Source organism: Paroedura picta, chromosome 5 (assembly GCF_049243985.1).
Source record: "Paroedura picta isolate Pp20150507F chromosome 5, Ppicta_v3.0, whole genome shotgun sequence".
Taxonomy (NCBI): Eukaryota; Metazoa; Chordata; class Lepidosauria; order Squamata; family Gekkonidae; genus Paroedura; species Paroedura picta.
Genome location: NC_135373.1, coordinates 48,852,380 through 48,869,295, shown reverse-complemented (window position 1 = coordinate 48,869,295; position 16,916 = coordinate 48,852,380). Strand labels below are relative to the sequence as shown.

General features: G+C 44.9%; 1 protein-coding gene across 2 annotated transcripts in view; it reads right to left on the bottom strand.

Moving 5' to 3' along the window:
• Positions 1–15,813, bottom strand: part of TCEA3 (transcription elongation factor A3) — a 29,473-nt gene extending 13,660 nt beyond the window's left edge. The window contains exons 1-5 of one of the 2 annotated variants that reach the window (XM_077337804.1): positions 15,593–15,813; positions 6,735–6,797; positions 5,301–5,406; positions 2,861–2,990; positions 795–878 (exon numbers count right to left, since the gene is read on the bottom strand). In XM_077337804.1, coding sequence (XP_077193919.1) covers positions 795–878; positions 2,861–2,990; positions 5,301–5,406; positions 6,735–6,797; positions 15,593–15,661 — 452 coding nt within the window. In that variant the 5' untranslated portion in view covers positions 15,662–15,813. The remainder of the gene's footprint in view (positions 1–794; positions 879–2,860; positions 2,991–5,300; positions 5,407–6,734; positions 6,798–15,592) is intronic. The other variant, XM_077337805.1, reaches the window with a different exon arrangement.
• Between the last annotated feature and the right edge of the window lie 1,103 nt (positions 15,814–16,916).

Here is a 16,916-nt window from a genome sequence, read left to right as displayed (position 1 = left end):
TATATGATTCTCTCTCTCCCCGTTTTATCCTCACAAAAACCATGTGAGGTGGGTTAGGATTAGAGGGGCTCAGTATAGACAACTCATGAAACTATGGCTGAATTAACGTACATGATTATCACATGTAGCCACTTTCTCCTGAGTCAGACCTATCAAAGTCAGTATTGCCCTTTCTGACTGCCAGTGGTTCTCCAGAGTGTCAAGTCAAGGTCTTTCCTGCCATCTTCTATCCAATCAATTTAAGTGGAGATACCAGGATTGAACCTAGGGATGGGCGTGAACTTAAAAAAGGGAATTTGGTTTGGGTTCAAGACTCCCCATGAACCAAACCCCAAATTGAACCAAGCCAAGTGGGTCCCATAAGAACTAAACTGGCCTGGCAAGTTCAGGTGCCCTTTTTTCCTGGCTGCAGTGGCAGGGAGCAAAAATGACAGGTTAAATGGCTGGCAGCCATTTAAACCTAAGAGCTGAGCAAACTCTGCGCCACTCAGCTGTTAGGTTTAAATAGCTGGCCCAAAACAGCTACCCTAAAACAGCCAAAAACTCTACAATTAAACAAAATCAGAGTCCAGTAGCACCTTTAAGACCTGATTTTGTTTTATTGTGCTGCTTCAAACCAACATGGCTACCCACCTGAAACCAAAAACTCTAGTTTGGGAAACATTGGTTCTAGAGCTCTGAATCGGTATAGGAGAGCTCAATGAAAATGCAGACAATATCGGGTGCCAGAGGTGCCATCATACGAGGGAAGGCCCAGCTATACAGGGTTAGCTCTACTAACAGTTTAAGCTTACTTTTCTCCTAAGAGTTTCTTGGGAGATGAGCAGGAAGTCGAAGGAGCAGAAGAAATGGAACATCTCAAATCTTCGGAGTTCCTTCTTGACATACCAGGAAGAAGAACAAAATCATATTGTCAAATGACACACCTGTTCCTATGGGGTTTCTGTATCAGTCCTGTTCACAAGCTATAATGTTCAATCCATGTATGGGCTACCGGGAGTTTTTAATATATGTTGAGCAATTTCTGTGTTACATTGAACACATGTACAGGGGAGCATATGATACAAACCCCACATTTCTCCAGAGACTGGTCCATGGTTTATGGTTGCCAACCTTCAGGATCACTTCCCCAGAAGAATGGCTGCTTTAGAGGGTGAGCCAGTTTGGTGTAGTGGTTAGGAGTGAGGACTTCTAAACTGGCATGCGAGATTCGATTCCACACTCCCCCGCATGCAGCCAGCTGGGTGACCTTGGGCTCGCCGCAGCACTGATAAAACTGTTCTGACCGAGGAGTGATATCAGGGCTCTCTCAGCCTCACCCACCCCACAGGGTGTCTGTTGTGGGGAGAGGAATGGGAAGGCGACTGTAAGCCGCTTTCAGCCTCCTTCGGGTAGGGAAAAGTGGCATATAAGAACCAACTCTTCTTCTTCTTCTATATTTTGCTGAGATCCTTTTCCTCCCCAAATCCTGCCTTCTCTAGGCTCAGACCCCCTCCCAAATCTCCAGGTGTTACTCAACTCAGTGCTGGCAGCTCTACCCTGGTTTCAGTTGCAAAGTAAATAATTTCTGGCTCTTCCTTATAAACATGTACATGAATTCACTACAACATGTGAGCAGTTCTAGTTTAAAGGGGTGCAGCTGTTGTCATGGGCTTGCCAAACTTTGAGACCAAGGCACTTCCAAAATTCACTCTTTTAGGAACCACCAGATTACCTGCAGGTGCCAGCTTGGGCCTATTCATATGTTTCAAATTGGGGCCTGGGGACCCAGACATGGGTAGTAGATTTTCTTCTATTCTCTTACGGTGCCTAGTCCAAAGTGGGATCACGGCATGTGTGCAGAAGGAAAGAGCCTTTCCCCTGAGCTGGGCTTGGTTTCCAGGCCCCAGATCATTCTCATTGCTCTCCTCTGTATCCTCTCAATTCTGTCCAGACCCTTTTTGAATTGAGGCCTCCGAAACAGCACACAGGTGCAGCCTGATCAATTTGATACAGCTGCTGAGTGGACTATTAAAGATTTAACTCGTGATAGGTACCTCACCCTGAGCTTGGTGTATAACAAGTGCAGTGCCCCAGTAGAGTCACCTGCCAACAAATACAGCCTGGTTTCATGTTAGGCACTTTGGCCCAAGTCTCACATGGGTCCCCACATGCCTGGGAACTGAATTTGCAGCAGGGAACTCAGAAGAAGAAGAAGAAGAGTTGGTTCTTATATGCCGCTTTTCCCTACCCGAAGGAGGCTCAAAGCGGCTTACAGTCGCCTTCCCATTCCTCTCCCCACAACAGACACCCTGTGGGGTGGGTGAGGCTGAGAGAGCCCTGATATCACTGCCCGGTCAGAGCAGTTTTATCAGTGCCGTGGCGAGCCCAAGGTCACCCAGCTGGTTGCATGTGGGGGAGTGCAGAATCGAACCTGGCATGCCAGATTAGAAGTCGGCACTCCTAACCACTACACCAAACTGGCTCTCACAGCTCACAGCTCACATCTGATCAGAAGTCCTGACCTGAAGTTTTTGCAACGTATAATTAGGCCCTTCAAATAAAAGGCCAGCAAATCTCTCAATATGTCAGTTATTGCTTCTGTGCACGCTCTCTCTCTCTCTCTCTGGAGACTAAGCTGTGCTCATGCGTGAGCTGTACTGAATAGGCACCTGCTGGCCATTCTGCAAACCAGGCAGCATTTTTAATCACAGGGGCCCTGCTAACTGAAGGAAGTAGCCTTTTCCCAGCAAACAAAACATTATTTTAGTTGTGCTTGGAAAATATACCTCCTGAGACAGCAGCATCCAGATTGAATACAGTTTAAGAGAGGCAATACATTTCAAACTTGATAGGCTGGACGGCTCTAACATGAAAATACCTGTGCTTTTCTTTTATTTTAGAACTTTTGGAGAGTTTCATAGAAATGTCATCTTCAGACTTCCAGCCAGGGATGTCGAGCCGTTTACCTTTTTCTTTTTCCTTCTTACTCGGCTGGGTCCCTGATGACTCTGAAAGAACCCAGGATAACCAGTTATTATTATAGCCTATTATTCCAAGCCCTGATACAGAGGCTAGTTTTGTAACCAGTTGCTTCTTCAGACACCCCTGTAGTGTTTTTTCATCTTCGGCTAGCTAGTTTCATAAGCATGACAACTTTCCATGTTTAAAACATGTTTCTAGTCCCCATTAACGAGGACTGGAAACACCATTAGATTTTTAAAGACACTGCCCTGAATGAGGGGCCTGAGATCAGCAGAGCCAGAAAGCAGTCTAGGAATAGAATACAGATCAATACCAAATAGAAAGGGGATTAGGAAAGGAGGGGATGTGGCTTAGTGGGAGGGCATTTGCTTTGCAAGCAGAAGGTGCCAAGGTCAATCCTTAGCTTCTTCACTTAAAAGTCCCAAATAAGAGGTGACATCAAATGTACAAGATCTCAAAGACCCTGGAGAACCACCTCTGATTAGAATACGCAATACTGATGATGCTAGATCAACAGTTTGAGTAAGGATAAGGCAGCTTAATGTATTCTGCAGGGAGGAGAATTGATGAAAAAAGACGACCTGCAGGAATAAAATGTCCAAAGAAGGTTTTTAAAAACCATAAGAACTTCTAGATAATGTTAATCCTCTTCACCATGCTAATGTATTACAAATAACAGCCAGCTCTTGAGCAACATATTGGTCTCTGGAACAGTATATTTTGATCCGATTCTGACTGTCTTGCCTCCTTCAAGGATAAGCTTCATGGCATCCATTCAAACCTGGTTGGTATTCAAAGCGTGCTCAAAGAAGCAAGAGTACTAAAGTTATCTCTAGTTCTCCAGGATGGTTAACGCCTAGGGAAAAAAGAGCTGAAATGGAAGGACTACCCAAGCATGCAAGAGAGCTGACAAACAATAGAGTCAATTGAAAGTGATAGGGTCAGTGGCTGAAGGCCCCCTTGACATGTCCACCTAACAGAAGGTCATAGGTCATGAGAGAGTTCTCTGCTAAGACCCTGGAGCACTATACCCCACCTCAGTACTCAACACTGATCTTGATAGACAAAGACCATTTCCAAACTGCCTTTGTATTCAGTTTTAGTAAGTGATTGCTAATGTTTTTCCCCCCCCCTGTCAGTTCAGACAGTCCCATTTTAGTAACCAGCTGCTAGCAGAATTTATTTACCTGTTCAAACAAGCCCACTTGCATAAGATTAGCAAAATGTGGTTGAGGCGCTTTTGAGGAAGACTGTTTTCTTTCATTTTCTGCCCCTTTGTTGTGCCTCTGAATCACTGGAGGTGTGCTGTTTAAAATGAGCGCAATGTTTCCTACAATGATGCTTTCTCCCCCACCAACCTACCCCGCTGCTTTTTTTTTTTTGCTGCACAGTCTTCTATGGCCTTCCCCTCTGAACATTCTAAACTGAGTGCTATAGCGCTAAACCATTATAGTACTTCAGTGCTTTAACAGCACCATTGAGGTGCCTGACTCCATTGAGTCAATGGGCTCCAGGTGTCTCAACAGTGCTGCTATAGCACTGAACTCTGAGGAAGACTGCACAGTGAAAAAGGGCAGGGGGGGGAAGTGGCACTGTTAGAAGTTATCATAGATGGCTCATCAACAGAAAGGAATTCATTGGATGAAACCCTCCGTCCCTGTATCACTTTACTTAGTATTGGGGCAGCAGCATATAACATCCAGTTCAGAATGGTAAGGTGAATATTTTGTAAGGGTGTATTCTTGTATAATGCAGGTTTAGTATGGGCTCTGTGTTTAATAAAGTCACATTAAAACTGCTTTACATGCAGATGGGTTCAAATGTAGAGTTGTGATTTAAATTGGCTCAGGTAGCAACAGTTTAAAAAGATCATTGGGGAGCCCTTGCCACAGTGGCCTGGCGTCGCTAACCTTTTTTTTTTTGGAATACAGAGAATAGGTAGTCGTATGGGTGCCACAACAAAATGGCTGCCATAGGGTGGTGGAACCATTCACAGAATGCCTGCCACAGGGGCTAAAGGACCAACTATAAGATGTTGGGAGATTTGACAAATTGTTAAAGAGTTTCCAAGCAAAAGGTTGATTTGTGATGAAGCCAGCTGTTACATGCAGCTAGATAATACACCCAGGACTCTTTTGAAGAACCTCCTGCTCCATTCAAGTGGAGATAAGCCAGGACTGATTTGGGGGAGGGGGAGTGGTAGGTGGGTGCCAGGACAACAAAGAGGGGATAATTATGTAAGCTATTTTGGAACCCCTGCTGGGGAGAAGACTGGAGTATAAATTAAGTTAATATTTACAACTTCTTGCCTAACAAAGCACCTTACTGCCTCTCACCCAATAACCTCTTCCAGTTCTTGATGAGGATTTTTGCCAGAGCCACCACCTCCTCATTGGAGCAATGCTTCCGAACTGTGTTGACAGCCACGCCAATTCTGGAGGTCTGCGAGAAAAAGATGGAGTGACTTTAGCACAGAAGAATGAACAGTTGCCAGCCTATGGGGAAGGGGTGGAATGAAGTTGCTTGGAGCAGGGGTAGTCAAGTCAACCTGTGGCCCTCCAGATGCTCATGGACTACAATTCCCATGAGCCCCTGCCAGCATTTGCTGGCAGGGGCTCATGGGAATTGTAGTCCATGAACATCTGGAGGGCCACAGGTTGACTACCCCTGCATTAGGGCAGTGGTAGAGTCCCCCCTTTGAGTATATGAGGTCTCAGGATTATTTCCTGGCATCCTCAGCTTGGTAAGACCTTTCTTCCATTTGATACCCCAGAGAGGTGCTGGGAGTCACAGTTAATAATACTGAGCTCAGTGGACAATACTGAGCTGAGCTGGATAATACTGAAATGAGCTGGAACAATACTGAGCTAGATGGTCTTCTTGGTATAAGACATTTAGGCTAGGACTATTGGCCAATGAAATAATTTTCACATCTGAACACATGAAGCCGTCTTCTACCAAGCCATATCATTGGTCCATTGCTGGAAATGTATGAGGAAGACAGCATTGGGAGCTCAGTGGGGATTGTGACACCTTTCAGCCTGCCCTATAGTGCTGCCATTTTCTCAAGGGAAACTGACCTCTGCAGTCTGGAGATCAGCTTTAATTGCAGGTCTCACGTGGACATTGGTAACCCTAGAGGCATCTAGATTTCAAGGAAGGTGCTAGCGAAAATGGGTGCTTTGGAGTGCGGAGTCTGGCACTGTAGCCCAATGAGGTCCTCTCCAGGCTCCATTCCCAAATCTCCAGGAATTTCCCTCACTGGATTTGACAAGCCCACATCCCTATCCCCCACCAGGAGGAGATCTGGCAACTCTAAGAAGGCCCTTTCTTGGTGTGCAACACATCTAGCCTCAGATGGCAGAGACACATGAAGCAAGGCCTCCAAAGCTGATCACAGAAGTCCCCAAGCCATGAATGAAGATAACATAGTAACTAAGAGATTAAGCAATATACTGTGACTAACTGTTTGTTTGTTTGTTTGTACAGGAAGTCAATCACACCTGGCTAATAGGTTGATGGGGTAACTGTGTTAGACCCACTGCAGAGAAATCCAACAGCAGTCCAATGGTACCTTAAGACTAACACTTCATCAGATGCATGAGAGGTATCACCATAACAGATATTTCTATACATCGTTACAATCAACAGATAGGTAGCAAAGAACAGGGAGACATTCCAGAGGCACCATTTGTTGTTTGCCTTTAAGATGTCACCGGACTTCCATTTAACACCTTGGTAAGGTTTTCTCACCCTCAGCATTGTCCTACCTGTAGCAGCTGGATGGTCATTGTACAGTTATTCAGTTTCTTCAACAGATCAAGGGCTCCTTCCTAGAGGGGGAGGAGAAAACACAATGGGCATCTTGGTTGCTTTATTTCACACCAGATATTTTAATGCACAGTGGGATTTGCCACATCTAACTGAGATGGTCCTTATAAATGCCTCGGTAAGGTACCTTCCTGAAGGAACCTATTGATAATTACTGTAGAGATGTCCCTACGGCCACTCCGAGCAAGAATGAAACTGCTTGTAAGTAAAGGTCAACAAAAAACTTTGGATGTGCCAAATGTGGGTCAGCAGTCGTACACCAAAGCACAGATCCAACAAATAGCCAATATGGTTCAGCCAGAATGCGGGAGACCCAGGTTCAAATTCCACTCTGTCACGGAAGCTCACTTCATGACCCCAAGCCAGTTTCTATCAGTCTAGCCTACCATGTGAGGATAAAATGTGGTTATAAGCCGCTTTGGGTTCCACTGGGGAGAAAATAAGGGTATATATATCAAATAACTAACCAGCAACAGATGCATTCTGCTGGATCAAGAGATACATTGGAAGTGAACTGGATTTTTTTCCCTGTAGATCCCAGAAACTTTTTCCAGAAACCCATCTTTTAAAACCCAAAGGGGGAATGGGATTGATAGATTCCTTCCAGCATTTTAAAAATTCTAATATTAACTATGTGGGGGCATGATTTAGACTGAGGCCTTAGCAGGGGTAGAGGACGGAGAATGTTAAGTTTCTTCTGCTCAGTGTGGTTTTGCCAATCAAAATTGACTCTCTTTTCCAGCACTGCAAATAATATTACGAGGACACAAGAAAGATCAGCCTGAATTTTCTCTGGTTTTTTTTTCCTGTATAGGAAAACAGCATATATTCAGATGGGCTTGCATACAATATTTGAGAGCTAATGGCTAATGTGCAAGACTGATTTGACATCATGAACTGTGGGGTAGAGCCTCTGAGATTTTTCAGCCAGCTTTTCTAAATCCTCCAGTTATTGAAAAGGGGAACAGAAACACACATGGACCCAGTGGTAGAGGAGGAACTGAGATGGCAGGTGCCTCTTTTCTGAGCTCTGTCTTACAACACTCTTAACAAGCATTATGGAGATAACGTGGATAAACACTTTCATTTAGGAAGCATCTGAGGACAGGAGATCTCATCTTGTGCCTTTTGCTGTAAGATTCACTGACCTGCCACCACTGGAAAGATCAGCAAGCTCAATAGCAAGGCTATTGTTATGCCCCAGCTAGCTGCAACCTTGTCTGGCTCCAAGGAAGAGGCAGACCTGAGAGTCTTGCCAGGACCAGCCCTTGACCTGCCAACAGACTTGGCAGCCTCAGGAGCACCAGAACTGCCTCTGGAACCCAGCCCAGATCCTGCATCACAACCAGGAACGAGCACCAGCCCTGCCAGCCTTTGGACATCAAGCCCTGGAAGCAGCTGGCTCCCCACCCTTGTCTCCTGAGCCTAGGGAGTAACAGTGCAAGAAGCAGCACTTTGCTTTGTTGGAAAGGATAAGGTGTGTGAGATTAGCTGCTCAGGGCAGGTCTGGCCTCCAAGAGTCTTTGCAGGACTCAGATGAGTAGTGATTCAGCTGTTTGTGGTTGTCAAGCTGAAAAAGAGGTCAGAGGCAAAAGACCTCTGTGCTGGCAGCTCTTACCTGGCAGCCCTGCACCTGATTCCTGACCTCGACTTCTTGGACCCTGCTTACCTACAGACCTTCGGCTTCCGACTTTCAGCTATGGACCCTCTCCTTGCTCTTATCGGTTCATGTCAGTGACTGATTTCCTGAGACAGCCCTCTGCTCCTGTTCTTTGACCACAGTTGCATACCCCCTTCTAGAGTCTCCCACTGGCTTCATGTATCTCCCTGCCTAAGCCTGGAGACTTGACAGCCATTTGAGAAGAACTTGCAAGGAGCTCAATATGGATCCAACTTCATCCAGCCCATGCTTAGAAAAACTCTTAGCCAGGGCTTTGCCAATTTCAGCTTTCTTTTTTGAACTGCTGTTTTGAACTTTAGCATGAAGAGGTAGATCTGGATTTCAGGGCTAAAGACTGCATCAGAACAAGCCGCTGAACTTTACACAAACCTAGTGCCTGGCCTTCTGAGTAAGCCACTTGTATTGTTTGTATTCTTTTCTCCTGCTCCCCCAACATAGCTGCATTTATTCATCTTAGGTGGAGGAGTTGCATTAGAAACCAATTAAGAACTAAGTGCATAAGGCAATGGGGGTTTGAAAGTGCCTATGTAGACTAGGTAATTTTATCTCCTCTCCTGCTCCTGAGTAAACCAGAATCAGAGACTTCTCTGCCCCTGCTAGAAGACTAAAAGTGCATCATAAAGCATTAATTGTTCAACAATTATGAGACCTCATAGATTCTTGGGGGGTTAGTGGGTTGTTGTCTGTCATGGTTTTTAAAAATGTTTTAGGCGTCTGTTTGTATGATGGGGTTTTAATGAGGTTTTTAACACAGAGAAATGGTAACCTGCCACAAGCCAGTCATGAGAGTAGTGGGCTACAAGTCCAATCAATCAATCAATCAAGCTTGGCAATCAATTCAATTACTACAGAGTTTTTGTTTCCTAGCAAATTCATTAAATTCATGTTGTTTAAGAAAAAAATGGGCTGATGAGCTGCCCACAAATAATGGCGTGGAGTGGACAATAGAAAAATACATGTAAGACAGTTTCAACACATTCAGAATTACAAGGATATCCTCTTTCAGAGTAGGGAATTTCTGAACAGCAGAGGGGAGAGCATTAAATCTCACTAACATAAATGCTCGCCACAATTGGGACAAAATGGTACAAATATGAGGCAAGGGACCCATAACTTGGCAGAAGTCCCATAACTTGGCAAAAGTCCCAAGCTCAAAGGAGAACATGGTTCTCTGAGTGGCTCATTGAGATGTTGTAATTCCATGCCCAATAGCCTATGCTTTAGGCTATATGCATACGATTCAGTTTCCATAAATAAAGAATCTAAGGAAATACCCTTAGACCTGATATTTTGTTCAACACATCTTAGCCACTTAGATATAGAATATTCCACGAGCATTAAAGACACAAAACTGTTAGAATCAGTTCTAAAGATCACTTGTAGCCAAAACTTAAAAGAAATCAGCCAGGCTTTAGTTTCCAACAGTCTTTGATTCATTCCCAGACATAAGACAGCATAGGGAACACAATTCAGGGTACCAAGACTTTTTCGAAGAAAAATAGATACTTTCAACAGCCCAGTTCAGGCATTCTCCACAAGGGTTTCATGAAAGCCTGGAGGTTCTTTTTGGCCTTGGAAGGGTTTCCCAAATGGGGACATTTGTCCGGTGATATGATTATATAATAATGGCCAATGATGGGCCCGGAGGGTTGGGAAGGGAAGGGGCCCCGGGTGCTTCTCATATTCTGCATGACCGCTCCACTTCTGGGATTTCTCAAAACCTGAAGAATGTTTCAGGGGGGGGGGGGTTAACAGTAAAAAAAACTGAGAAAGGCTGATCTGGCTGAATGAACTAATACAGACAGGAATGTCATAAAACAATTGAGGCATCAATCTGGAATTGAAAATTCTAAGAGCTGCTGGTCCATATTGATTGCTAACCCTGCTAATTCTCTCACTTATAACATTCATACCTCAGTTTCCTAGATCTCCCAGAGCTTGTAGATGAAAGAACCAACCCCTCATTGAGGGAATTTGTAGAAAATGCTACTTTCTTTCCCAACTGCCAAAACAGAGAAGTATCTTTGTACAGCTCTAATTGATGTTTTCAAAGCTCAACTACAGGAGGCCCTTAAAACTCAGGAGGACTGAGCCAACAACAGCTGCAGAGTACTGAAACAGAGTGCTGGAAGATTGTGGAAGTCATTCCAGCACTTCCTTGTCTGAGAACAGAGGAGGCTTCTCACATTGAGCCCTCCAGCCTCACAAGGTTTGTTTGAGTATTCACCATTTCAGTGGCTGGCAGCCTTTTCAGAATATCAAGGGCCATTCCGCACGTGAGAAATGTAGCCGTACAGCCTCTGAATGCTGGCAGCGTATTCCGGCCCCTCCACATGACATCGCCTACATCTAGAGGCTGGCCAGCAGCCAGCTCACAATTTCATCTTCTTTAACGCATGATTTTGGGAAACCAGAAAAGTGGATTCACCACTCTATACTATGTGAGCCACAGGCAAACAACCAGCAGGCAACCAGCTGAGACCTCCCATAACATATCCATCCTGAACAAGCAGGGGTCAGGAAAGGGGTAGGCAGTGTTAATCATTGCTTGACTCTTGACCAACTGACTTAGAAGACTATTAAGTGCCCCACCAAGGCTATGTTTGTGACCCAACTGCTGCCTTCAACTCCGTGTGTTGGACCCACCTGTGGATAAAACTAGCAGGTATCAGTATCGATAAACACCTGCTGTTTCTGAATAAGAAACTTCATTCTAACATAATTGCTAGAGCTAAGGTATGCTCCAAAGGTACTTTAACAAAGGAGATCCCAATTATTGGGGAGGGGGTTGTCTGCTTTTCAATCTATATTTAAATGACATAGTTTCAAGTCTGTCTTGTCCTAAAATCTTTACACCATCCTTGAGGTATAAACTGTCTTTGGGAAGAGATCTCAGAAATGTAAAAGGTCAATAGATGATAATCCCATAATGGGATAAGTATTGTGGGGTGACATTGAATAATAATGCTGACTTTATTTTTATAGCCTATCCTTCCTGGTTGGCTCAGAGTGGATAACAAACAGCAAAACCCTGTCATGGAAATCTCATCTGGTGATAACAAAAGGATCAGTCCTGAGATCCACTGGGGACATCTTCCAATTCTATACCTCAGAAGGAATACTTCTAGTTGAACTGGCCTTGAAGGCATTCCCAGGCCATCCCTCAGCTTTGACACAGTGCAGAGATCTGGGGTTGGAATGAACAGAATCATTCCAGAACCAATCCAAATTCTCTTTATAGAGAGGATCCTAGGCTTGCCTTATGGTACTCCAGAAGTTCTGCTGATGGCTGAACTTGGGCTACTTTCTACTAAAGTCCATTTGCACCTGGCTTTATTTAGATTCTGGAAAAAGCAATGAAATCTCTCCATCTCCTGGGGGGGAGCATCGCGCTACAGGTGTGCATTCGACATAAACAGAGCTCCCCTCCAAAAAGTAAGCTGAATACAGATCAGAGAATCTGATCAACAAATGGTATAGCTGAGCCCGAATAAAGCCAATATTCAGCTAAACTGAAGATCTGCTGGAGCTGGCTCCTCTTGCAGTTCTCCTTAAATTGAGCTGCAAGAGGAGCCAGCCCAGGATCAGCTGGGATGCAGGAGCTGAGAGCTCTGTGCCACCTCAGGATTGATGGGAGTGGCAGGAGTTGAGAGCTCCCATATAGGCAGGCACACTTCAGACCATTTCAGTCGAAAAATGTCTGTTTCAGAGACAAATTGACTGAATGTGGTCCAAAGCACAAAATCCTATAGGGGAGCAGAACCAAAGCGGCTGTCCAAAGTGCACCCCTGCCTTGCCCACCTGCCCACCCTGGAGCAAAGTCTAGGAGTTCTAAAAAAATCCTGGATCCAAATACCATACCAGTCTTCCATACCAGGAATCTGGGATGTTTTGGAAATACCAATTTTTTTCAGACCCAAAAGACACGTAGTGAAAAATATCAGAGTGTTCTTGCACATCCCTACATTGCCCAGCTACATTTGCGTTGTTGGCTTCAACAACAGCCTCTTCATTGGATGATTTTTGGGGTGACTGATGCTGGCACAGACAGAAGTACTATTCTTTGTTCCAGATTTCTTTTTCACTGGTTCAAGTTATTCAAGAGGGATCACAGCCAAACATCTTTTTTGGCAAAAAAAACATCACCTTTCCTAGCCTTGAGTTTTCAAATTATGCCTGCAGCCCTTCTAGATGGCCACTATATAAAAATGCCAATTGCTGCCCATTTTTGTATTTCTGGAGCCTCAAGCCCCAAGACCAATCACACTACTTTTTGTTCTGTCCTTTGTATACAGAGCTCAGAAACCAATTCATTGGCAAACATTTGAAAGGCCTGGTTTTCTCCTCCTCCAGGGTAGAAAACCTATCCCCCCTCCTTTCTGATTCACATGTCCTTTTAAAGTTGCAGTTTGCCCTGGCAGCTAAAAAACTGGGACTTGAGTTGCATTTCATAGTTGAGACTGCTTCACCTGTACTCAAAAAAGATGCTAATTTGTTTTAACAAACCTTTACATGTTTTTATAGCATTATAGCCTTGATGTTTGCTGTCCTTTGTCCATGTTTCATTTGTATGTTTTACCTGCTCAACTGTGATGGTCATTAGCTACAAACCATCAACTTTTGGCTGACTGACAGCAACAAACATGCTTCATGTAGGCCGATGCTGGGACAAATGGGAATCTGGACTTCCTTTGGGAACAAGTTCTTCCTGCTCAATTGTCCCAAAGCAAGGAGATCTGCTTGCACGCCACCTGCAAAGGTACAATAGCAGCAGGCCCTTCCCAGAACTGCAAACTCTGATTTCGAAGGGTTGAAGGCAAGGTAGTTATCTGAAGGCAAGGAGGGTTTATTTATAGGCTCTTTCCATGAGAGCAAAGTTTGAAAAGGAGTAAAACATTAACTCCAGTCTCTCCCCTCAGGGCACAGTTGGACTCAGCTCAATTACAGGAATGGAAAGACCAGATCCTCAACCTGAAAAGGAAGACTGAACTTTGTATACTTCATTTCTGAACTTTGTATACTTTATCAGGAAATTTTTTTTCACAGTCAGAGTAGTTCAGCAGTGGAATAGGCTGCCTAAGGAGGTGGTGAGCTCCCCCTCACTGGCAGTCTTCAAGCAAAGGAGCCTCCGGGGAGGGCGGTATATAAGTATGATAAATAAATAAATAAAATAAATACACACTTTTCTTGGATGCTTTAGGATGCTTTGGGCTGATCCTGCGTTGAGCAGGGGATTGGACTAGATGGCCTGTATGGCCCCTTCCAACTCTATGATTCTATGCTTCTATGATTCATTTAAATCCTGCCTTTCACACCCAATAGGGAACCATTCTCCACACAACAGCCCTGTAAGGAAGGTTAGGTTGAGTGTGTAAGCCCAGCCCAGGGTCCTCTAGCAAGCTTCTAGCAATCCTCGTGTGACATGCTAAACACTAAGCTACGCTGGTTGGGGAAAATGAAGCCAACAGGCCAAGCATGTCTGTAATATCGTCTGTAGAACCACTTCAGGATGCAAGTGACCCTGGGCGAGGGGCTGGAGATCCTGTTCCCAGAGAGGGAAGTGCAATTCCCCGAACATGCATGGAGGCTTGGCAAGCAACTTGCAGCCTGACTTCTGAGGGTGCTGCTGGGAAAAGAAGCTTGGCAACACCTCCCTTAAACACTCTGTCATATACATACATATGTGAAGGCTCTAAATGGTGGGCACTTGCTGCCCTTCCCAGTTCAAATCTTCATTCTGCCCTGAAGTTCACTGGGTGAACCTGGGCCTGTCTCAGCCTAGCCAGTGCGGTGATTTCGGTGGATTCATTCTTTGGAGAGAGTTTGTTTTCATGAGTGTAAAGCTCCAGATATATTATTCCATGTACTCCTGGGATGTCCTAGATTTGCACAGTATCACTATCCCTTAGTTGGATGCCTGAAGAAATTGATTTGTGTCTGTGTGCAGAGAAAATACATTGGATAAAAGTCAAATTAAGCAAAAAGGATGCAGTATTTACTGCAAAAGTAGCCAAGGTTTTGTCAGTTATGCTAAGAGTTAACCTCTCTTTTATGGAAGTTGCTCCTGTTTAAAAGTTTAATAGCTCTTGCTTGATGATTCTGCTTGTGCCAATAAAGGTTTTCTGAATTCTGAATCTGTGTGGAGTAGTGGTTAGAGTGGTAGACTCTAATCTGGAGAATCAGATGTAATTCCCCACACCTCCAACTGGGTGACCTTGGTCTAGTCACAGTTCTCTTAGAACTGTTCTTGCAGAGCAGTTCTCTCAGAGCTCTCTCAGCTCCACCTGCCTCACAGGGTGTCTGTTGTGGGGAGAGGAAGGGAAAAGTATTTGTAAGCCACTTTGAGACTCCTTCAGGTAGTGAAAAGTTAGCGCTACTTCTTGTTCTAACTACCCTATCGTGCAGGATTGTTGTAAAGATAAAATGAAGAAGAGAGGATCACACACAACCCTCTGAGGTTCTTGAAGGAAAGGCGGGAGGAAAAGGAACTAGAGACAGGAACATGCTAGGTCCCATTTCCATGTCCCCCAACCCCATTCTGCACACAATATTTTTTCAGCTCTCCCCAACCCATGCAGTGAGGCATCTGACCGATGATTAAATGTACACGGTTAGTCTCTTGCCAAACACCTGTTTTATCTGCATGCCCCCTCCTCAAATCCTTGGAGTGACAGATCACAGTGAGGGGAAGCAGGAGCAGGCTTGGAAAGAAAGCGTGGGAGGAGGACAGAATGGGGGAAATGAAACACCCCCAGATGGAAGGGAGTGCCTTTCGATGCAACCACAACAAACTACCCCCCCCCCAAAAAAGCACCCCCAGGGATAGTAACATTGCAATGCTCAGGATCCTCGGACCCAGAAACGATCACCCGAAAGGAAGCCGAGCGGCCACAAGGTGCCAAAAAGTCCAATTCACTGTGCTGAGGCGATTGCAAAAGTTTGCAAACTCAGAAAATAGGAAGTGCTGTAGCTGGTTAAAGTTACAGGAATGGCAACTTTTACCCACTGTCGACTTTTTGCAGCAGTAGTCTCTTCCTGAGGCTGAGGGATTATTCTCTGGAGAAGACCCGAGCCAAACAACAACAACAACAACAACAACATATATATTTTGCTTACCATGTTCTTCCGAGAGACCATCTTCTCTAACTTTCTCCCCATTCTGAGCAGTTCCTCCGCCTGCCCCATGGCTCCCGCTGCTTTGCAAAGGTAATCCACTCCCCCCAAATCCACGTCCAGAAGACTGAAACAGAGACCAGCTCATAGAAGAAGAAAAAAAAGGGGGGGGAGAGTGGAGAGGAGAGGAGAGAATGCAAAAAAAAAAAAAAAAAAACCCACCCAGAAGGGAAAGCAGAAAGGGGGAGTGGCAACCGCAGCACTTCTGAAAGACGGCCATGCAGTCAAAATAGCACTGGGGGGATGGGCTAAATATAGAAAGATTAAGTGGTGGAAAGATTTCAGAGAGGAGGGAGGGAGGAGCTGGTGCGTGCGGCAGTTCCTGAGATGGTGAGCAGGTGGAGGGATGGTGGAATCCAGAGACTTGGGACTTTCAGGAACGGGAGAATATTTCCCCGCATGGGATGACCGGAAAGGAGGTGAATTCATTTGTTTCGGGAAAATCTGTCGGCACACCTAGCTGCTTTGGTGGTCTGCTCCTAGCCTGGGGGCTGTCCTGTGCTGTGGCTACCATTTTAGGCTCCTTGTCATGCAGTCCTAGGTAGTTTACAACTTAAAGTCTTCTAAATCCATGGATTCAGAAGGGTGCAACTCTGTCTTTTATTGCAACGTTGATGCGGTTTTTGGGCTCCGGTGGGATCTTGACACTTTGCATCAATGGTTTTATGACTGCTTATTAGGTTTTATTGCAATGGTGGGATTGGAAGCAGGTATACGCACATAGACTAAAGAAAGTATTAAGGCAACTCAGATTAGCATTTGACATAGTTGAAAAAAACTTTGAAAACTAAAATCAGCAACTGCTCAGCAGTTGAAGATGGCAACAGTTTGTTTTGTTTTAAATCCCCAAAAGCTTTTCAGATGAACCATAAAATCAGCAGCAAAAAAATAGATGATTAGATTTTCTGACATGAGAATCCATTCACTAAGCATCCTGTAATACACTGTGTTTCCTCCCAGATTTCTGGAAGACTGTAAAGAAAGGGTAAAAGATGGGGCAAAAGGGTAAAAGATGGGGATGGGGGTGCATTGTTTCTGGGGTAGGCAAAGGCCACTGTGAAATAGCAACAGTTGTAATCAAGCATCTTAACCCAATCAGGACAGGTGGAGAGGAGGGGCCGTCTTTTCCATGGAGATCTCAGCCGTTCTTTTGGTGGTGGAGAAATGCTGTGCATGCACTTGGAACAGGCTGTGGGGCATTCTCTTCTAAAGAAGACTACCACGGAGCCAGAGATCTCAGTAACTATCAACCAGCTTCGAATGTTCC